This window comes from Octodon degus, unplaced genomic scaffold (assembly GCF_000260255.1).
Source record: "Octodon degus isolate 3935 unplaced genomic scaffold, OctDeg1.0 scaffold00282, whole genome shotgun sequence".
Classification (NCBI taxonomy): domain Eukaryota; kingdom Metazoa; phylum Chordata; class Mammalia; order Rodentia; family Octodontidae; genus Octodon; species Octodon degus.
Window position 1 is genome coordinate 563,246 of NW_004524858.1, and position 22,283 is coordinate 585,528.

General features: G+C 54.8%; 1 protein-coding gene across 3 annotated transcripts in view; it reads left to right on the top strand.

Moving 5' to 3' along the window:
* The window catches only part of Sugp2 (SURP and G-patch domain containing 2), a 22,551-nt gene extending 539 nt beyond the window's left edge, over positions 1-22,012 (top strand). The window contains exons 1-10 of one of the 3 annotated variants that reach the window (XM_023707180.1): positions 211-290; positions 3,469-5,064; positions 7,679-7,799; positions 11,690-12,174; positions 12,594-12,705; positions 16,792-17,312; positions 18,215-18,276; positions 19,180-19,316; positions 19,665-19,785; positions 21,787-22,012. In XM_023707180.1, coding sequence (XP_023562948.1) covers positions 3,504-5,064; positions 7,679-7,799; positions 11,690-12,174; positions 12,594-12,705; positions 16,792-17,312; positions 18,215-18,276; positions 19,180-19,316; positions 19,665-19,785 — 3,120 coding nt within the window. In that variant the 5' untranslated portion in view covers positions 211-290; positions 3,469-3,503 and the 3' untranslated portion in view covers positions 21,787-22,012. Of the gene's footprint in view, positions 1-210; positions 291-3,468; positions 5,065-7,678; positions 7,800-11,689; positions 12,175-12,593; positions 12,706-16,791; positions 17,313-18,214; positions 18,277-19,179; positions 19,317-19,664; positions 19,786-21,786 lie in introns of those variants that run through there. The other 2 variants (XM_023707179.1, XM_023707181.1) reach the window with 2 other exon arrangements.
* Positions 22,013-22,283: the final 271 nt, after the last annotated feature.

Below are 22,283 nucleotides of genomic sequence, written 5' to 3' on the forward strand. Positions count from 1 at the left end.
GCCCTCGGCCCTTGGCGGCGGCCGCGTCCAGGCCGCGGCGTCTCGCGGGGCGGGCTGCAGCCCGAGCCGCGGCTCTCCAGTCCCCGGCCTCCAGAGGCTGGCGGGGCGGGGCCGAGCCGCTCCCGTACGGCTCGCCAGAACCCGGGTTCATTCATTTGCGCGAGCCCGGGGCGGCCACGGCTCGGGGCGGTAACGGCGATCGCGCGCCGTCTCTGCCCTTCGGAGCCGGTTCAGTCCCCACAGTAGCTGAAGCCGTCCAGCCATCGATGGGGAGGCGGGCGCACGGGGAGGTTAGAGGCCTAGCTTTGAGTTCAGGCCATCTGATCCAGAGATCTTCACCGCAGGGAACAAGGAGCCCTTCGGGAAAAAGCCTTAAAGGGTGGGAACGCGGGACGATGGTTGCACGGACGGCTTCAAGGCAGGCTTGCTTGGAAGTCGGAGATGTCACCCAGCGGGAGCTGGTGAAGAGGGACGCCGCCGCGTAACCCCCAAACGTTGCTGCTACTCTTTTTCAAATCATTATTCAGGGCTTTGTCTCTACTGGCACTGCCTGTGACCGGGTTGAGGTCTGGGCTGTCTGACCTTGGGTGGGTCACACAGTCCAAGTCAGCCTCCTTCTGTCCTGTATAATGGCATCTACGACAGGGCCACCTCTTCAAGGGGCTGCTGCAAGAAGCAGAAGAGAGAGATTAGCCAGGTTTGGTGGCACACACCTGTCATACCTGACTCAGGAGGCTGACACAGGAGGACTGTTTGAAGTTCCAGGTCAGCCTGGGCTACATACTGAGACTCTGTCTTCAAAAAAAAAAAAAAAAAAAGGAAGGGATCTTACAAGGACCTAGTTCATTGCCACTAGGTGGAGATTGTTGTTCCCATCACTTGTCCCAAGAGAGCTTTGAGTGTCCTTTCTGTAGTTAGAGATGGAAAAAGAACGGTCCCCTCCTTCCTAATCTCCATTCACTAGGTTCTGCTTCTGCTCTTCTAATGCTATCATCGTGTTTCATGTGGTGGCTCTGCTGCCCCCCAGCAGCCTCCAGAAGCAGCACTGCTTTGTCATAGTCTGTGTCAACACGTTCCCAGGAAATGGGCTCAGGCAGGCCCACTCTCAGGAGCTGCAGAGGGCAGTGACAGAGCCCCCTGGAGTAGCAGCCAGCCCACCTCTAAAGTGACAGCCAGGGCTGTGATTCCTGGATTTGGCAAGAGAAGGCCAGGTTATGCTCAGCGTGTCTTTCTCTTGCTGCAGCGCAGAGAGGCATGGCAGTAAGGCGAATCACACAGGAAACTTTGGATGCTGTATTGCAAGAGAAAGCAAAAAGATTTCATGCAGATCCTAGTGGGGAGGCCATAGGTGAAACAGTTCTGTTTCAAGCGCAAGGTAAGTGGGAATGGATTTGGAAGAGAGCGAGTACCTAGGGCTAGGGCAAGATTTTAGACCCTGGGCAGATATGCAATTGTGGGGATCCTTGTGAGCTCTGTGTTCTGCTCATCTTCCTTTGAACCCCGGCAGGGCAGTGTAGAGAGGGCAGGGCTGCCGTGCCCTAGAGCCATTCCCACAGTGGGGGTGGCACTTTTCTGTGACCCAGTGCTCAGGATGGTACTGAAGTTGAGTTCTGCTTAGACAAAACCCTGCCAAAAGGAAAAGAGTATTGAGGGGGACTCAGGGCCTTGCTCATACTCCCAATAGTCTCTAAAGAAGCCTCCTACAGTAGTCTCTGGGTACCATCCTCCCTGTGTGTCAGGACTTGCCAGCTCCTTCATGGGCCATTGTCACAACTCCCCACAGATCTGCCCTTTCCTTAGCATCCCCACAGTTTACAAGTAGTGTCACCCTCCCTGGGCCTCTGTCTGCCTGAGCTCTTGGGGTTCCCCTTGTAGGGTTACTGTGCACCCATCCCCCAAGAGTGGAGAGCCATTTGCCAGCTGTGTATGTGAGAGGGTGGGCAGAGCCAGCCTGTGCAGCTGCTGAGAGTAGGTCCTCCTGAGAACTGCCCCTGGCATTTGGACACTGTGCAGCAGGGGCGACCTGCTGCCCACTTGGAGCAGGACATCATGGAGGGCCATACTCCTACCTCTGGCATTCGGTTCGAAGGTTTGTTAGGGCACTCCCCTGTCCCAGACATGGTTGCCCCATCCTCCTCTCCTGTCCTGACCAGTTGCCCAGGACAGCTTCCTTTTACCACATCACCAGGCCCCTTGCTCCAGACCACATTGCTGCTATCGGGGACTGTCCTGGCTGCAGATATGTCCCTTGCTTGGGTCCTTCCAGCTTGATACCTTCTCAGTGTTTGCTGACCCTGATCTGTGTCTGTTTAGGGTTGGCTCCTTCAGCTGCAGGGCCAGCAGAACTCACCTTTCCCTAATCAGTGGCAGTGCCTCACGCAGTACTGGCACAGGGACTCCGTAGGCAAGCAGGCTTGGTTTTGCATAAAGCCTTGGTTTTTTGTGACCTTTCAGGCTGTTTCTGCCTCCTAACACCTGTCTTTCTCTCCCTGTGTATTTTTGGTTTTTTTACTAGCTTGTAGCATCTGACTGAAAACCTGGAAAATGAGAACAATTCTCCATGAGACTCACCTAGACCTGCTGTCCCATGTGTCAGAGTCTGCCCTGTCCCTAGCTTCATACAGAGTTGCTTTTGTGTAAAGCAGCAGCTACAGATACATTTCCCCTCTAACCAAGAGGACAGAAGTAGATCCTGTCAAGGTCCATGGGGTTTCTCAGTATAGATGGCCTGTCTTATGCCTTCCCTCTGCCCTGCTTCAATCTGTAGTGTACATCTCCAGAGCTGGTTGATTGGCCCTGAAGATCTGTAATTTCAGCCTGTTTGGGGGTCAGTTCCTCTGCTGTGGCCTCACTAGCTGTGACAGGTGCAGTGGCAGCCCGATGGTACTGTAGGTGGTAACTCCTGGGAGAGGTCAGGTGTGGACAGGTAGCTGTGGAAAGGTCTGGGTTCAGCTGGACATGTTGGTGCACAGCTATAATCCAGGACTCCAGCAGGCTGAGGCAAGAGGATTGTTGCAGGTTCAAAGCCAGCTTGGCTATAAAGTTAAGTTCAAGTCTAGTTTGAATGACATAGTGAGACCCTGTCTCAAAAAGACAAAAGAAGAAGAAAGATACTTGTTCTTGGGGCTGTAGGCCCTGATCTGCCCTGAAGTTGCGTGCACTGTGTGTTCCAAATCCTCTGCGTGGCTTCTGACAGCCTGCGCACTATAAGCGGCAAAATAGCTGTGGAACTGTGTTGTATGGGAGCAACAACAAAACGCCGTCGGTGCTGCTCACTGAGCTGGTTCTCCTGTCTGTGCTCGGCAGCTGCATGGAGGTTGCAGCCACGGAACCAGGGCCAGCTGTTGCCCAGCAGTGCCTGAGTGGCATCTCGTACACTCTGACATCAGTGAAGATCCAAGTTTTCAGGAAGCACTTCTGCGCCTGCTCTAACTGCCTGTGTGTTATTTTCTGGGTCTTGTGTTTCAGATCTCTTGAGGACAGTCCCGAGGTCCAGAGCAGAGATGTTTGGTGACACTCACGGGGACAGCAGATTCGCCCTCAGTGGATCTGTGGCACACTCCCGGGACACCAGCAGAGAAGCCCTGCGGGGTGACACATTCCCAGGACCCTCCTTCCGGTCAAGCAGCACTTCCATCAGTGACGACAGTTACTTTCGCAAGGAGGGCAGCCGGGATCAGGAATTTGCCCATTCTGACTCGCGAGAGCAGGCCCTTGGCCACCGGAAGTTGGGACATTTTCATTCTCAGGACTGGAAAGTGGCTCTCCGTGGCTCTTGGGAGCAGGACATGGGCCATCCGGTTTCTCAAGAGTCCTCTTGGGCACAGGAGTTTGGTTTGAGTCCTTCCACTGCTCTGGGAGACCTGGGCTCCTCCAGGCGGCTTGAGAAAGAGCATTTGGAGAAGGAGAGTCGGGAGTACGACGCGGACCATCCCGGAGAGGCTGACACCGTGCCCAGAGCCAGTGGACAGGGCCAGGCCCGAGCCCGCGCTCTCAGCGTCGACCAGGAAGGTGGCCTTCTGGGAAAGGGGGACACACAGGGCCTGCTGGCAGCCAAAGCTGGTGTCGCAAAGCTCGCCACTCTGAGAAACGTGACCACAGTGAAAGTGCCCACTCTAAATCGTGTTACCCCCAAAAGTCAGGGCACTAACCAGACCCAGAAAAGTACCCCAAGTCCTGATGTGCCCCTGAGGACAAACCCTGGAGTGGAAGAGCTGCAGTTCCCTGTCCCGAAGATCCCCTTGGGGCTCGACCTGAAGAACATCCGCTTCCCCAGGAGAAAGATGAGCTTCGATATCATAGATAAGGCTGATGTCTTCTCCAGGTTTGGGATCGAGATCATCAAGTGGGCTGGGTTCCACACTATCAAAGATGACGTGAAGTTCTCTCAGCTTTTCCAGACTCTCTTTGAGCTCGAAACTGAAACCTGTGCCAAGATGCTCGCCTCCTTTAAGTGCTCCTTAAAACCGGAGCACAGAGATTTTTGCTTTTTTACTATCAAATTTTTAAAGCACTCTGCTTTGAAGACCCCGCGAGTTGATAACGAGTTTTTAAACATGCTTTTAGACAAAGGTGCCGTGAAAACCAAAAACTGCTTCTTTGAAGTCATCAAGCCCTTCGACAAGTACATCATGCGGCTGCAGGACCGCCTGCTCAAGAGCGTCACGCCCCTGCTCATGGCCTGCAACGCCTACGAGCTCAGCGTCAAGCTGAAGACGCTTGCCAGCCCCCTGGACCTGGCCCTGGCCCTCGAGACCACCAACTCCCTGTGCCGGAAGTCGCTGGCGCTCTTGGGGCAGACCTTCGCTCTGGCCTCCTCTTTCCGGCAAGAGAAGATCCTAGAAGCCGTCGGCCTCCAAGACATAGCCCCCTCCCCAGCTTCCTTTCCCAACTTCGAGGACTCCACTTTGTTTGGGAGAGAGTACATCGACCACCTGAAGGCCTGGCTGGTGGCTAGTGGGTGTCCCCTGCGAGTGAAGCGGCCAGGGCCAGAGCCGTCACGAGAAGAAGACAAGACGGCCCTTCCTGCAAAACCTGAGAGCCATGCCAGGCCTCTGAGCGATGGTGAGCCACACACCGGACGTGGGGGGGTACTCTTCCTACATGGGTGACATCTTCCCCACAGATGTCCTTCAGTGACCTGTACCTGATCAAGGTTTAACACTGGCCAGGGCCACTTGCCCTTCCTCTGGCAGACCTGTGTGAGGGTTCTGTCCTCCACAGAAGCCCGTGGGTGTATCTGAGTCACAGACCCCTCTAGAAATGGGAGAAGCTGAGTCTCTCACCAGGGAGACAAGTGTTCAGACAGTTTGACCTGTGCTTTCCATCAGATGATCAAGGGTAACAGTCCTTGTTGCTGTGTTCTGCCTGTATCCAAGGTAGTGGTAGAATACAGGAAAACCTCTGGACACCGTTTCTGAGGTGACCCCAGCCTCCAGGGAAAGAGTAGGAGTTCTGGGCATGCCTGTGCTAGGTTCCAGGGCAGGCAGGCAAGGCCCAGCATGCTCTGGGAGGCCGAGGTGCATGAATAAGTGCTCTTGGGAGCCGCATGCTGGCCCAAGTGTGGGTGCCCCACCCCGTGCATGCTCCTTAGACCAGTAGGGAGTTGAGTGCAGGCTGACAGCACCTGGGCGTTGGCTCCCTCCCGCCCCACTCACCCCCAGGGTCACACACAGCGCCTTTGGTTCTCCCTCCTGCAACTTCTGCAGCTCATTTATTCCAGGTCTCCCTCCTTCCTACTCCCTGCCACCCCTACCCTTGGCACCTCAGCCAGACTAAGCACCAGACCTTCCAGAGCCAGCTCAGGGCCTATATGGTCCCTTCCCTTCCCCTACTCCTTAGCGCTGCACAGGAATAGGATCCTGGTAAGCAGTGTGTGGTGACGCTGCCACAGTGCCCAGGTATTTGAAGGTGCAGGGTGCTGGGCTCTGCATTGCTGGCCACACTGGGACGCTGACCCCTCATGAATAGCCCTTCACCGTGCCTTGATAGTAGTCCATGCGCATCTTTGCACATTGGTGGCCTAGACTGTGCCTACACGCTGGGCCAGTGTGGTACAGGCTTGAGTCCCACCCCTCTGCCATCCACCCCTATAGAAATTCCAGGGGATGCCTGTAGTGCAGGTGCCACTTAGTCATCTTTGGAGCATTGTAGTTCTCCCTTCAAGGAGGCATCATCAGGAGCGGGCTGCCACTCTCTTGAAAGTGGTCACCTCCCAGCCCTTGGGACACGTGTCATCACGTGGCAGTGAACACGTTTGCTACAGTGGCCACATTACATTGCTCTCTGACTTGGAACTTCAGATTCTTTTGTAAAAGCATAGAAAACAAGCAGCTTTGTAAAATGAGAGGCAGCAAATAAGAAAATACAGTCTCAAAGGATAGGTTTGCAGCAGTCTGAGGGTTTCGGGGTAACCTACTCACGGCCTGTGTAGAAACCTTGCCCAGGCCCAGTGGTGCCATCACGTCTCACCTGGCACGACAGAGGCCCTGCACTGTGAACAAAGGTAAACGCACACTGCCTTTTTAAAAATCAGAAACTTAGGGGCTGGGGAGATGGCTCAGTAGAATAAGTGCTTCCCTGGCAAATGTAAGGACCTGAGTTCAGTCCCCAGTTCCGCAAAAAAAAAAAAAAGGAAGAAAAGAAAGTAGCAAAAATCAGAAACTTAGGGCCGGGGTGATAGCTCAGTAGAATAAGTGCATGCAAGGTTCTGAGTTCAATCCCTGGTACCGCAAAGACAAATGAGATACTTTTTCTATAAATTTATATACTTTATGATTATTAGATATTAGCTTGTTTTTTAAAGATTAAAACACAAAGAAAATTAAGTCCTTGATAAATGTACCACCTATAGAAAACCTATTGTTTGTTTGTCTATTTTGAGACAAGGTCTTGCTGTGTAGTCCAGGTTGGTCTCAAACTCATAGCAATGCTCTTGCTGCAGCCTCTCAAGGGCTGTGATTATAAGGCCTGTGCCGCTGCTCCCAGCTCTGGATCTATTTCTCTACCTTTCTTTTGGTGGGGGGAACAAAGTCTCATTGTGTAGTTCAGGCTTAAACTCACTATGTAGGGCTGGTGAGATGGTTCAGTGGTCTAAAGCACCTACTTAGAACAAGCTTAGCAAAGCACAGGGACTGCGGTTCAATCCCCCAGCACCACATGCCAGCCAGCCCCGCCCCCTGGTGGGCTGAGCTGCCCCCCCACGTATAAATAAACAAAATTTTAAAGAATAATAATAATAAAATAAATAAATAAATAAATAAATAAATAAATAAAAACCTCACTATGTAGCCCAGGTTGGCCTCAGACTCAGAGCAATCCTCCTCCCTCAGCATCCTGAGTACTGAGATTGCAGGTGTGAGCCACCATGTTTGGCTATTTGTGTGCCATTATTTTCTACCTTTATATTGAGAAACATACTAAAACCTCTTCATTTATCCATTCTGTGGTATTGGGACGGGGCCTTGCACATGCTAGGCATGTGTGCTCCACTGGGCTGTGCCCCAGCCCTAGGTCCTTAGGCAGACTTTTTCCCCTAGATCATTGGTTCTGCTGCAGTAGTGAGAACACTCCTTCATGGAGCGATCGTGAAGATGTTGGCTGCAGTTCTCTGTGGTTCAGTACAAGGCTGATGCTGTACTATCCACTGTGTTTCTCAACAAGCCATTCTGTGTTCCAGCAGTCCCACAGCGAGCGGACTACAGAGTAGTAGACACCATTGACCAGCTCGTAACGCGTGTTGTTGAAGGCAACCTGTCTCCCCGGGAGAGAGCAACTCTCAAGGAGGACCCTGCTTACTGGTAGGTCTGCGGTGGAGGCCCGCCGAGCCCCCTCATACCCTCCCATGGGGGTCTGTTTGTAGCAGCAGGGTCATCCAGTGGGAAGGGCAAGTGGGGGGTATTGCCTGGATTTCAGGCCCTGGCTCTGCTGTAGCCCACCACAGGGCCAAGCCCCAAGTGCCTGGGTGCTGTCCTTGGGACGCGGGGAGCTGTGTGTGCCACAGTGGCCAGCAGGACGAGGTTGTGCGGTGTATGCTGAGATTCACCACAGCACCCTCCCCTTTTCCCTTGCTGCCTCTTTCTGGCTGTGGAACAGTCCCTTCCATGCCAGTGTGCATGGTACTCACTTACTGGAGAAAGTGAAGTGCAGCTGGAAGCAGGGGTTGCGCACCTGTGTGCCTGACACCCCACGTGTTCGTGCATCAGTAGCTCTTGGCTTTCGCTGGGGTTATATTCCAGTCACTTCAGTGAATGCTGAAAATAGCACAATGTAAAGGATGTGGGGCCTGGGAGATGGCTCAGTAGAATAAGCACTTTCCTGGCAAGCGCAAGTTCCTGAGTTCAATCCCCTGTTACACACACACACACACACACACACACACACACACTAATAATAATAATTAATACAGTAAAATAAAGGATGCATTTAGGCAGGTATGGTAGCGCATACCTGTCATCCCTGCTGCTTGGGAGGTTGAGGCAGGAGGATCGCAGGTTAGTGACGTGTGGGAGTCCCTATCCAAGAAGAAAAAGGCAGGGACAGTTGAATGTAGAGGCTCCAGTTCAGGCCCTAGCTCTGAAAATGGCTGAGATTCAAGTCCAGGTTCCCTACTCTCAGGTCCTGTGGAAGAGTAAGGTAGCCATAGGGCCACAGGTGGGAGCAAAGCTGAGCCCTCTAGGTAGGTAGGAGTGTTGCGATGTGGAAGGACAGGTAATTATTTTGTGACTGACAGGGTGATTGGGACACAGGCCAAAGGTGCAAGCTCACACACATTCAGAGCCCGACATGCCATAGCTGGAGGGGGGGGGGACACCCAGACTCAGCATTGAACAGATGAGAACATGTTAGACAAGATGTGAAAGGAAACCGACCACATGGAGAGCAAGTGAGGTGACTCCTGGGAAGACTGAACCATTCAGAGATCCGGTCTATTGAGCCCAGAACTAAGAGAAAAGTCTCCGGGGAGCAAGGGTATTATGTCTGGGAAGCCGGAACTGGGAAGCAGGAAAAAGAATCCATCGTAGGTCTCATAAGGGAAAACTGTAGTCTTTAATGAAGATCTCAAGTCCCCGCTGAGACAGCCAAGGAGCAGACTCTGACACTCGTAAGCTCCTGCACACAGCTTTGCCCAGAGATGCAAGGAGAATTTGAGAAAGAGACAGTGGGCTGAACTTAAGGGCTGGGATAGCTGCTTCAGTCCCCTGGACTCCAGAAAGCGGAGCCTAGCCAGGCTGCAGCCCATACTGTCTCCCTCAGTCCTGTGTTGCCCTTACCTTGTTGCAAAGGGAAGTGGGACTGCGCTCACCTCCTGCCAGTATCCCAGGCCTCCTTCCTCACTGGTGCCTGGCCACCCACGGCAGGGGCCTAGTGTCTGGTGCTGGCCTGCCCCACCCAGACCATGCCACCCGAGAGCCTCATGGGATACCTCACACCTCACCTGCGCCCTCAGTCACCTCCAGGTGCCCTGGAACACCTGATACAGTGTGCAGGCTATGCAGAATTGTTGCATGAGGAGAGCTGGCACACATTCAGCACAGGAGCAGGTCCTCAGTTGAATATAACTGATTTGTGGCGTGAATCCAGGTAGAGAAGTAGTATGTGTTCAGGAGAAGCATCTTGCTAAAAAAAGAAAGATGGTTTCTTGCTATTGCCTGGGTTGGCCTTGAACTCCTAGACTCTAGGGACCCTCCTACTTCAGCCTCCTGGGTAGTTGGGGCCATGGGGCCACACTACTATGCTTGGCTTGAAAATGTTTTGATCTCACTTTGCATTGGCTGGGGTTCTCTAGCAGAACAGAGTCAGTAGGAAATCTGTGTGTAGGGGACCGGCAAGATAGCTCAGCAGACTAAGCGCCTGCTTGGCAAGTACAGGGACCTGGTTCGATCCCTGGCACCACATGCCCCGCCGGCCCCACCCCCTGGGCACACTGAGCCAGCCACTGAGACTGGGTGTGGTGGCACACGCCTGTAATCCCAGCGCTGGGGAGGCTGGAAACAGGAGGATCACTAGGAGTCCAGACTGCATAGTGAGACCCTGTACCAAATACATTTTTTTTAAAAAAAGGGAAATCTGTGTGTGGTTATACAGATGCCGTATAAGGTAGTACACAGCATCAAAGGCAGGAGAACCTGTAGCAGCCTTCCCGGGTGGGAGAGCCAGGGACTCAGGAGCTGCTCTGCACAGATCAGAGAGGCCAGGCCGGGTGACAGTCTCTTAAGAGGCTGGGGAGGTGCTGGGGCAATGCCGTTGCCAGAGGATGAGCCCATGCAGACGCACCTCCTCCCCTCTGGTCCACCCAGGTTCGGCACCGCTGTATCTAGAATGGGCCCTGCCTCTCGGTGCCAGCCAGGCAGCTTGGCAGTCCCCCACAGGCAGCCCCAGCATTCACCGGGTCCCCGTGAGTGCGCACCCTGGCTGACTGACACGGCTCGCGAAGCTGCTTAGGTTGGCCCCACACCTTTGAGCCTCCCTGCCTCAGCCTCCTGAGTAGCTGGAGTGCAGGTGTGTGCCATGGCGCTGTCTTTGTGTGTTATTGAGTGAAGGGCAGTCAGATGGGGCTGAGAGACCGCCTAGGGGGAGGCAGTTGGTAGCTCCCACATTTGCAGAGGCGACAGTGTTTGGGAGAGGGCAAGACTTGGAGCACTTGCAGAGCAAGGGGTAGAGGTGGGCAGCTTGCGTGGACATGGTGGCAGTGGGCCCCAGATGCCAGCCAGAAGAGACTGTGGGGCGGGGCTGCCAAGGGCTGGTGCTATCCAGGCTGGGCGCTGCAGCAGGGTAGCCTTGGTCTTCCATTCCTGCCCTCCCCTTCTCGCTCCATGCTGGGAACAGCCCGGGGCCTTGTGTGTGCCACACAAGTGCCCTCCTTGGGGCCACACCCCAGGCTCCCCCTCTCATGTCCACCCTGTCCCTGACAATGTGTGTGAGCATGGGATGCACAGTGGATGCCCAAACCCTGTTAGTCCTCCTGTGGGTCTTGTCGCCTCTGCTCCAGTGCAGACCCTGATTAAGTGTCCCATGTACCTGCCGCAAGCCAGTTGGGTTTCGCCTGGGTGCCCCATGTCCTCAGGGTGACTGGACTGTGTTGCAAGGATTTGTGAGCTTCTCAAAAGGAGAAGGAGGGGCTGGTGAGATGACTCAGTGGTCTAAAGCACCTACTTAGAACAAGTTTAGCAAAGCACAGGGACCTCGGTTCAATTCCCCAGCACCACATGCCAGCCAGCCCCACCCCCTGGTGAGCTGAGCTGGCCACGCGCGCACACACACACACACACACACACACACACAAATAAATAAATAAATAAATAATTTTTAAAAAAGGAGAAGGAGCCTGGCCAGTGGCCCTAGGGTCACCATGGGCAGGCTGGGCACCCTGGGTCTGCTTTGGGTCTTTGAGAAGCCCTCAGAGCCCCCACCTGGCAGAGGGCAGGGGAAGGGCTTACTGAGGAAGGCTTTACAGATCCAGGAGCGGCAGCTGCACACACCTTCAGTCCTAGCATTGGGGGAGGCTGAGGCAGGAGGACCACAAGTCCCACCCCAGCCTGGGCAATGTAGGGAGACTTCTCAGAATAAAGAAGGGGGAAGGGGCAGGGGGGACACTGGCCTGGCCTGGCCTGGGGTGGGGGCTGAGGACGGGCTTGCACAGCCTCCACTGGGCAGCACCATCCCACACACCTCTACCTGCCTTGCCCAGGTTCCTGTCTGATGAGAACAGCCTGGAGTACAAATACTACAAGCTGAAGCTGGCTGAGGCGCAGCGCGGGAGCCAGGCCCCGGTGGGCTCGGATTGGAAGCCGGCCCCAGCCGAGTGTGCTGTGCGGGCCATGCTGTACGCGCGCGCTGTGCAGAGTCTCAAGCGGAGGCTGCTCCCGGGCCAGCGGCGGCGGCTGCTCCGCACCCAAGGCCTCCGTGGCTGGAAGGCCAGGCGCATGACCACAGGGACCCAGACGCTGCTGTCCTCGGGCACCAGGCTGAAGCCCCTTGGCCGGCAGCCCAAGCCACCCCCACCTGAGGGGAACTGTGCTGCTAAGGACTGCCTGGCAGACCCTGCCAGAGCCCCTCCTCGGGTCGCCAGCCCTAGTGCCCCCGGCCCGGCGCCCAAGTCCCCCAAGCTTCCTGGAGCAGATGCTGCTGCCAACGCCCCAGGAACCTCCTCCCCCAGCGAGCCTGCTGACCATGGTGGGTGCTTATGCCTTGTCTGCAGGGACCCAGCCTCTGGGACTGGGCGGCTGGGGAGGTGGCCAGTGGCAGGCAGCTCCTCAGGGTGGGGATGGCACACTACCTGGAGCTCCTAGGACCCTGGGTCCGTGGTGCTCCGGGCCCTTCTAGAAAGTCGTGTGGCATTGAGAGGGCCTGTGCACATCCTCTCTCAGGCTTTGATGTTTCATGTGATGCCTGGGTAGAACCCTGCCCATCCTGGGCTGGCCTCTGTCCACTGGGCTCCTCTGGGCTAAAGTGATGGTTGTGCTGGTGGCCCAGGTGACTGATGTCCCCTGAAGGGTGCACCCTGCTCCTGGGCCAGCTGAAGAGCCCCAAGACTCGGGGAAGGACCCAAGAGTCCCAAGCTCCACAGCGATGAAAGATGCTGTGTCTTGCAGTTGACGCAAAGACCATGGAGACTGCAGAGAAACTGGCGAGATTCGTCGCTCAGGTGGGACCCGAGATTGAGCAGTTCAGCATAGAAAACAGCACCGACAACCCCGACTTGTGGTGCGTACCCTGCTGCGCAGCCTGTGAGTGTGCAGGGCCACCTTACGCCCCTGCCTGGAGTCTTGTGGGGATGTCAGGGTGCCACAGCCAGGCCTGCGCTGTGGGCAGGAGGGGAAGTGTTCCAGCATCCCAGGTGGGACCTTTGAAAGCTCGCTGGAGTACGCCAGGTCTGCCTTTGAGGGCAGGAGGGGTGAGAGAACACATGGCCTGCATGCTGGCAGTTGTGTTCCCCACAGACTAGACAGCAGGCATTTGCATTTGGGGATGCCGCACACCCTCCCACCCTCAGGTGGGTCAGCTCAGTGCCATCTAGCCTGGCAGTGGCCGGCATAGGCTGGCGCACAGGAGTGCTGTGGTGATCTGACCCAGAAGCCAAAAAAACAACCCCATTCGTAGCAGTTGCAGAGACACTCACCGTGCCTTCATCTGGGGGCAAACAGGTCCCCGTGGAAAAATGTCTCGGCTCTTTCCCAGGGCACTTTGGAGGCTGGGGGCTCTGTGTCCCCACTCAAGACCTCTAGCTTGCTGGCATCTGCACCTCGCCAGTAGTAGGCCAGGGCAGCACGGTGGTCCCTTCACATAGGAAACATGTGCCTCTGGCTTGCTTGGGTGCCTAAGGTCGTGTCTTGGGGTTGGCTGGGACCGCCTCATCCTGAGAAGCTCAGACTGGGCTTGAGCTCCCTTTGAAGCCCAAGCTGGTCTTAAACTCACAAGGATCCTCTTGCCTCAGTCTCCTGACTGCTAGGATTACAGGTGTGGGCCACCATGAAAAATTCACTTTACTCCCATTTAAATTTATTTTATTTTATTTATTTCTTTTGCGGAACCAGGGATTGAACTCAGGCCCTTGCACTTGCCAGGGAAGCACTTACTCTATTGAGCTAGCTTCCTGGCCCCTAAGTTTAATTTTTTTTTTTTTCATTTTTAGGGGCCAGGGAGATGGCTCAGTAGAGTAAGTGCTTTCCCAGCGCAAGGGCCTCAGTTCAATCCCCAGTTCTGCTAGAAAAAAATTTAAAGAGAACAACAACAAACAATAGAAATGATAAAGAATTTCCAAACAAGATGATAGGAAGTTAACAATGGTTATTAATTATATTGCATTTTATCGTCGAAGTGGTTGTTCAGGTTACCAGATTATAGGCAAGCAAAATTGATCTAACTATATAAGCCCTGACTAGTCCTTTCAGTGAACCAATAGAAACTAGTAGCACAGTTACTTTAGTTCTCTTGTGTATGTATATTTTAGGAGGTCCCCTTCCTCCTCCTCTCCTTTCCCCCATCCCGTTGTTCTCTCCATTTGAGCAGTTTCTTTCCCTTTCAGTGTCTGTTGTACCTTTTGGGTCTTATTTACTCTTTCACTTTCTCACATTAGGGAGCCAGCAGGGTGTTCACACATGTGAGTGTGGTCTCTAGTTACACCCATTTACCTATAAAGGCCTCGAGTTTATCTTGCTTTATAGTGTAGTAGTTCTCCGTTGTATAAACTAGCACATCTTAGGCTGGGGAGATAGCTCAGCAGGGTAAGCAGCTGCCTGGCAAGTGCAAGGTCCTGAGTTTGATCTCTAGTACCACAAAAAACCAAAAAATAACAACAAAAAAAAATAATAAAACACCACATCTTTTTTATCCATTCCTCAGGTAGTGGATATTTGGGTTGTTTGCAAGAGTTAGCTGTGACACATCATGCTGCTATTATAAGCATGGGTGCACATATGTCACTGTGATAGGAGGTTTTCAGTTCTGGAAAAAGCTGTGTTAAATGGGACTTCTAGTCTTTTGACTCTCCACACTGTTTTCCATAGTGGTTGTACCAGCCTACACTCCCATCAAGAGGAGGTACTTAGGGGCTGGTGAGATGGCTCAGTGGTCTAAAGCACCTACTTAGAACAAGCTAAGCTAAGCAAAGCACAGGGACCGCGGTTCAATCCCCCAGCACCACATACCAGTCAGCCCCGCCCCCTTGTGGGCTGAGCTGACCACACACACACACACACACACACACACACAATAAATAAATAAATAAACAAATAAATAAAAAAAAAAGAGGAGGTACTTAGATTTAATTTTAAGGCTTTTTTATTTTTTCTTCTGTTTGTTTACTTATTTTGTATTTTTTAGGGAAGGGTCTACAGGGTGTTCAGGGTCTTACTACTATGTGAACTCATAGTGATCCGCCTGTTTACAGCCTCCCAAGAGCTGGAATTACAGGCCTGGGCCATGAAGCCCAGTCTCCTTTAATGCTTTTTTAAGAAAATCTTTTTGAGGCAAGGTCTCACTGTGCAGCTCAGGCTGGCCTTAAGCTCACTTTGCAGCCCAGGCTAGTCTCGAATTTGAAACAATCCTTCCTCAGCCTCCCAAGTGCTGGGATTTCAAACATGCGCCACCATGCCTGAATAAAACTTTTTGTTTTCTTTGTTCTCTTTACATTTTAAGCACAGCATTCATATTTTTCTAGAAAAAAAATCACGAAAGGTTTTTAGAACTCAAGAGGCTGAGACAGGAGAATGGCCATGAGTTCAAGACCAGCCTGGGCTACAGAGCAAGACCCTGTATCTTTTTTTTTTTTTTTTTAATTTTTTTTTTTTTTTTTTTTTAATTATTTATTTATTTTTTATTTATTACATTTATTTATTGTGTGTGTGTGTGTGGCCAGCTCAGCCCACCAGGGGGTGGGGCTGGCTGGTATGTGGTGCTGGGGGATCGAACCGCGGTCCCTGTGCTTTGCCAAGCTTGTTTCAAGTAGGTGCTTTAGACCACTGAGCCATCTCTCCAGCCCCAAGACCCTGTATCTTGACACACACACACAAATCATAAAGGCAAGGCCTTAGAACCGTCACTCTCGTGCCTCCGCTGCTCATACTTGGGTCTCACACCTGCAGGTGTTCCCTTCCTCCCTGCTCCCTATCCCTTTTCTTTGATGGAGGGCAATACTGAGGATGGAACCTCTGCCCTGAGCTGCATCCTCACTGCTTTTTTATTTGTTATTCTGAAACTGGGTCTCTGTAAACTCCCCAGGTGGCCTCGAACTTGCTACCCTCTTGCTTTGGCCTCCTGGGTAACTGGGGTCTCCTGGTCTATGCTGAGGCTTCTTTGTACATTTGCTGGCCAGAGGTGGGGTGGGACTGGGTCTATGGGAGCCCCAGCAAGCGCCCACTGGGCCGAGCCTCAGCCCCACATCTCTGTCTTGGCCCGGAACTCACCTGGGTTTCGGCTCTGTGCTTCCCTGATGTCCGTGGGTGCTCATCTCTGATGAGCCTGCGTTCATTCCCCGCCACTCCACTGTTCACCTTGCCCTGTGCTCACAGTATGCTTGCGAGGCAGAAGTGTTTTTTGTTTTTTTTTTTTTTGTGGAACCAGGGATTGAACTCAGGCTCTTGCTCTTGCCAGCCAAGCGCTTATTCTACTGAGCCATCTTCCCAGCCCCCCAAGAAGTGTTTTGTGTAGTCACAGTTTTGATTTTTTGTGCTTTGCTTTGTTTTGTAGTGGAGATCAAACTCGGGACCTTGCGCTTGCCAGACAGCCACTTATGCTGCTGTGCTATCTCCCCCACAAAGTTTTTTTATTTTTTAACCTCACCTGGATATTGCATTGCACATTTCCCCTAACTCACATAAGGAAGTTTATGACCAGGTATAGTGATACAAGCCTGTAATCCCAGCACTCTGGATGGCTGAGGGAGGGATATGGCAAATTCAAGCCTAGCCTGAGCAGTTAATGACTCAGCAACGCCCAGTCCAGAAGTAAAAATGCCAAAGGCTGGAGGCTAGAGCTGGAACTTGCTGGTGCAGCACCGTGAGCTGTGTGCCATGCCGACTCCCCAGTACTGCAGAAGGGGCCTGAGTATTCTTATAGAGCTCCAGCGTTTTCCACTTAGGTCCTTTAACTGTACAGGAGCCTTTGGGCACAGAGAGCACAGCCAGCCATGCGGCTGCCTCGTGTGGCACAGTGGGGGACCACCTTCCCACAGCCTCTGGGGTGGCTCCCGGGTGTGGTCTCACTCAGGCTTTTCCAGACGCCTCCTGCAGGGCCGTGAGTGCCAGTGTCCACACTACTCTAGCGACCTCAGTGTCTCCATCTGTGTCCCAGGTTTCTCCACCACCAGAACAGCTCTGCTTTCAAATTCTACCGAAAGAAAGTGTTGGAACTATGCCCCTCCATCCGTTTCACATCATCACCTACTGCCCTGCCTGCCAGCAGTGGCGACCGAAGTGGGGACTCACAGGAGAGCCCCAGAGGCTCTGGAGAAGGGGCAGGGGAGCCAGAGGACCAAGGCCCCACACAGGAAGCAGAGCTGGGCAGCCCTGAGGTGATGGAGGAGGAGGAGGGCGACGAGGAGGACGAGGAGGATGAGGAAGGGGCAGAGGGCACCACTGCCCACAGAGCTGTCAGGCCGGGAACAGGGGCCGCCAAGGCAGGGAGTGCCGAGGGCCACACCCCGACAGATGGCCTCCCTGGTGAGGGTACTGAGGATGACACGCCCGCAGCTCCAGGCCTTTCCCAGGCCACCGTGGGGACCTGCTTCCCCCGAAAGAGGATGAGCAGCAAGTCACTGAAAGTTGGCATGATCCCAGCCCCCAAGCGGGTGTGCCTCATCCAGGAGCCCCAAGGTGAGTACAAGCTGCTGCCTGGGGGCTGGGGACCTGTGTTGGAAAGCCCCAGAATGGCCAGTGTGGTGGCACGGTGTGGAGTTTGTGGTCCTGTGAGTGTTGCATATGTGGGCTGGAGTTCACGCCCAGCACCCAGTGCTCGGCCTAGCCTGACCTTGGGCTGTCACTGCACAGCCTCAGTGCAGACCTGTGTGCCAGTGGTCTGGGGCTGTCCCTTGCTGAGGGGCTCTCCCTAGGCTGCCCCCAGTGTGCCACAAGCTGCCAGCACATCTGTACACATCTTTCCTGCTTGCCAGGCCGGGCCTTGTTCCTGCTTCCAGCCCTGCTGCTGGCCACAGGCAGCTGCACATACCTGCCAGCAGTGGCCATGGGTGACTGGCCTCTTCCCAAGCAGTGGTGACCATGTCTGCTCCATGTGGCACCTCGCTCCTTCCCAACCTTTGAAGGCAGCAGACAGGCAGTGCCTGCTGCTCTCCCAGGGGACTTGGGGATCCAGGCACTTCCTGTTCTACATGGGTCTCTGGTGGGTGAGGAGATGAAACCATCTGCCAGAAGCCGCAGCAGTAAGGGTGGGGCGATGCTGTGCCTGTCTGTGGGCTTCTCACTAGAAGGGGACTGGTGCTCACAGCTGGCAGATAGCATCTCCTCTGGGTGGGTAGTGTCACGTGTGATTTATCATTGAAGCCACACACACTGCTCCTGCCTGCAAAGAACAGGGATCTTCTGTGACACGGGCCTTGGTCGGGGCAGCTCCGTGCAAGCCAGACTGCCCTCAGCAGGCCATGGGTGACACGCACCCAGTCTTTGCGCCCACTCCCCGGATACCTCCATCTCTAGCAGCACTTTCTCTCCCTCCAAGAGACAGGAGGGTGCTGGAGTGCACACATGTCTCTGTCTTACAGTCCACGAGCCAGTACGCATCGCCTATGACAGGCCTCGAGGACGTCCCATGTCCAAAAAGAAGGTGAGCTCCACCATCTGCAGGCCTTGCTTAGGCTGCCTATTGTCACAGCTTGGTTTTGATGGATAGTGCCAGCTACCTGTGCTTCAGTGACAGTGGTCCACAGCTAGCTGTGGGGTGCAGCCTGCAGTGTCTCAGCGTCCCCAGCACTTGGCAGCATGTCTAGTGCCCAACAAAAGCCATGATCATATCTCAGACTGAGGCATTCATGGACAAAATGCAATGGGACAGTTTCCCACAGGACAGTTTCTTCTGTGGTGCTGGGGATGGAGCTCTAGGCCTCTTGCCTGTACAGCAGGCACTTACCTCCTGTCTTTTTTTTTTTTTTTTTTTTTTTCTTCAGTACCAGGGATCAAACTCAGGGCCTTGTGCTTGCCAGGCAGGCACTTACGCCACTGAGCTATATCCCCAGCCCTGGGCTTTATAAATCTGCTCAGAGCTAAGGAGGGGGTGGTGAGTGTGCTGAGGAGGCAGAGACAGGCGCTGTGCTCAGGCCGAGACGCAGAGCAGCTGATGTTGGTGCAGGCCTGCAGAGAGCTGCTAAGGGCACACCCTGGCAGAAGCGTGGGGCCTGGGTCAGCAAGAGGCTGCTGAGCAGGGCTGAATTGACACGGGGGGGGGGGGGGTAGGGACCCTGGTTACAGGGGCTGCTGCGGAGCTTAGCACCACACCCTCCCTTTTTTGTTGTTTTGAGACAAGATCTCACTGCAGTTCCAGCTGCCCTCAAATACCGTGAACCCCAGGCTCGTGGTGATTTTCCTGCCATGACCTCCCAATGCTGGTGTCACAGGCATGTGCCACTGTGTTTGGCTTTGGCTGTGGCTCTTTCTGCCATGCAGGGAGGCCCTGGGCTCCCCATGCCCCTGACACTGGGGAAGCCGATGTGACTGGGGCCTGTCTCCACAGAAACCCAAGGACCTGGACTTTGCCCAGCAGAAGCTGACGGACAAGAATGTGGGCTTCCAGATGCTGCAGAAGATGGGCTGGAAGGAGGGCCGTGGCCTGGGTTCTTGTGGCAAAGGCATCCGCGAGCCTGTCAGCCTGTATGTGGGGAGGTGGTGCCTTCTCTGGGCAGGCCACATGGCTCAGCACCTGTCACTCCCTGGGCCTGAGGCTGGTGCAGCTAGCAGGCCTGTCAGCCAGGTCTCGCTGCTCCTGGGTCTCAGGGCCAAGGGTGCTTTTGGGCGTCACTGCAGCAGCATGGGTTGGGGGCCTGAGACTACTCACAGCTGATGGGCGTTGTGGCACCACTGGACAGCGCTGCAGAGCAGCTCCTGCTGGGACCTCTGTACTTGTGGGTGGTGGGGTACTCCGCTTTCTCTGTCCTGGAATGTGGCTTTTGCTTCTCAGGATGCCCTGTTCCTGGTTCACTGACCCCACTTCCTCCACAGGGGCACCGCCTCGGAGGGGGAGGGCCTGGGCGCTGATGGCCCCGAGCAAACGGAGGACACATTCGACGTCTTCCGCCAGCGCATGATGCAGATGTACAGACACAAGCGGGCCAACAAATAGGTACGCATGCACACAGCACATCAGATGCCACCACAGAAGTAAAATCAGGGACTGGGGGGTTTGTCCTAAGTTCGATCCCCGGTACCCCCAAAAAATAATAAATAAAAGCAAAGCCATATGTGGTAGTGCATGCCTGTAATCCCAGCATTTGGGAGGCTGAGGGGCCAAGATGGCCAGCCCAGGGTACATAGCAAGACTCTATCTCAGGACAATAGATAAATAAATTCACTTCATCCTGTGTGGGAAACAGGATTTCTGGTCTTGGCCGTGTCCTGCCCATGCTGAGGTAGCCTTGGAACCGGGCCTGAGGACTCACATGCCTGCCAGGTGCTCCTTGCCCCCTCATATAGAACCAGGGTGCCACTGGCCCCCTCTCCTGGGTTGTGTCCCTGGTGATAACCAGCAGGCCCAGTGGGGAGGACAGGGGACCCAGATCCCGAGGCTCCCACGCAGCGGCTCCTGGGGGCCATGTGCCTCTCCGCTCCCCACAGCTCTTCTCCCCATTCCTTCAGGCTCTGGGTGAACACAGCTCTCTCTTCAGACTGATGAGACCTGCCCAGAGCAAGCTCGGCTCCACACGCCACTGCCTGAGCGCTGCACACCGCCCACCACCCTAATCCGCAGAGCCTGGCGCCCGCCTACTTGTATATAGTCGCTGCACAGGCTCTGCCCTGCGTCCTGAGAGCAGCTGCTGCTCAGCCACCAGGGCCTGGCCTCACTCCCACACTGGGGGTGCCCTCCCCTCCCTCGCCCTGTCTTGGGTCATCCTCTGAAGGTGGTACAGCCACCAGGAGGTCCTGCGGGCAGCATAGCTGAATGCCTGGTTGTAGCCCCCACTGAGGGACAGTGCTCCAGGGGTGCACTGGGAGCAGATGGGGCTAGTGAAAGCCACAGACCACTGCCTCTTCTTTAGAGCCATGGGGGCACCTCACTGTCCCAGAGCTGTGAGCTGAGGTCTCTGCAGGGCGTGACCCTGGGTTGTTTAAATGTCTTGTTGGTGGCATCTCATCCTTAAGCATCCTGAGAGACTAGACAAGACTGCAGCAGCAGCAGAGCCTTGCTGTCCTCAGGAGGCCTCCTGACGCCCCCATCCCTAGTGCCAGTGGGAGGCAGACTGAACCCTCGGCTGGCGGGGCTCCCATGCAGGCAGAGTCCGCTTCCTGCGCAGCAGCGGGAGTCACTTTGCAGCCAGGTGTGGTGGTTCCCACTGTGATCCCAGTGTTCAGAGGCTGAGGCAGAATGGTGGCTTCAAGCTCAAGGCCGGCGTGGATGATATAGCAAGACCTTGTCTCAGAGAAAGAATAAAAAGTCATTTTGTGTGGAGCAGGAAGGTGGCGCTGGGCCCGCAGTGGGCTGTGGCTCCTAGCGTGCGAGGGTCTCAGTTCTGGTTTCCGCTGTTTGCCAAGTGGAGGCCGTCATGCTAAGCAGTGGTGTTGGAGGTCCCAGCAACAAGGAGGGTGTTGCCTGCAGCTGCATGCAAAGAGCCACGTTGCGGGATAGGGCCTCACTGCTTGGAGCTGCGGCATCTGTAGGCTGCTGTCAGCTCCTCCCAAGGTGCAGTGTTGGCCCTGTGTGGCGGGGCGGCAGAGGGCAGCACTAGGGGCTGCTGCTGCACTGCACCCCTCCCTCCCCCTCCGCTCCAGCCCCCTGTGCTCTGCTGTGCCTGCAGCCCGGTCTCTGATTCATACCTGTGCAACAAACCTAGCAAGGAGGGGTGGCCTAGTGACGCAGTGAGACCCTGTCTCACGGTGAAAAGGCCAAGAGCCGCGACCCAGCACACGGGCAGTGTGTCCACCCCTGCACAGCAGGAAGCAGCCGTAGAGTACTCCAGGCCCTGGCTGCGCTTCTGTGGCAAGGCAGCACCAGGGCAGGCCTCAAGGCAGCGGGTCCTTGTCACATCCCCGTCTGGCCCAGTCACTATGGGGAGGGAGCGCTGGGTGCAATGCGGTGTACATATGAGACCTATTTCGAGTCACAGTGTTGTTTCTGTCCTGGTTGCAGGGTCCGTGTGAGGACGCCGGGCATCCAACAGCGCTGTGCTGCCACCCTGGGTGTGATTGTCCCTGCCTTGTTCTCGTCCTTGGGGCCCCATAGGGAATGTTAGTGATTTGGTCCTTGGTAAAACCTAGAAGATGTCCGTGATGTTACCAAAAGGAAGTTTTGTTTTCTAAGAAGTTGTGAATGTTGTCAATCATTAGCGGTTGCAATAAATGTAGAGGAAACCTAATTGCAGTGTTCTGCGCCAGTACTGCTACTCCTGGGCCTACTTCTGGGCCCACCCTGCGGGTCCTTGTGCCGCAGGACAGCAGGTAGGAGCCGTTCCTGTTGTGCGGGAAGCTGGCACCCAGCCTTCCTGGAGTGGTGCCAGGGTCAGACCTGCGCCCTCTCTGGCTTACCCCAGGCGCCAACTCTGGCGGACTTCTGCAGAAGCAGGGGCAAAGGGGGCGGCATGAATAAGGATGAGGCTGGTGCCCACCCAGGATGGGGATGCTCGCGTG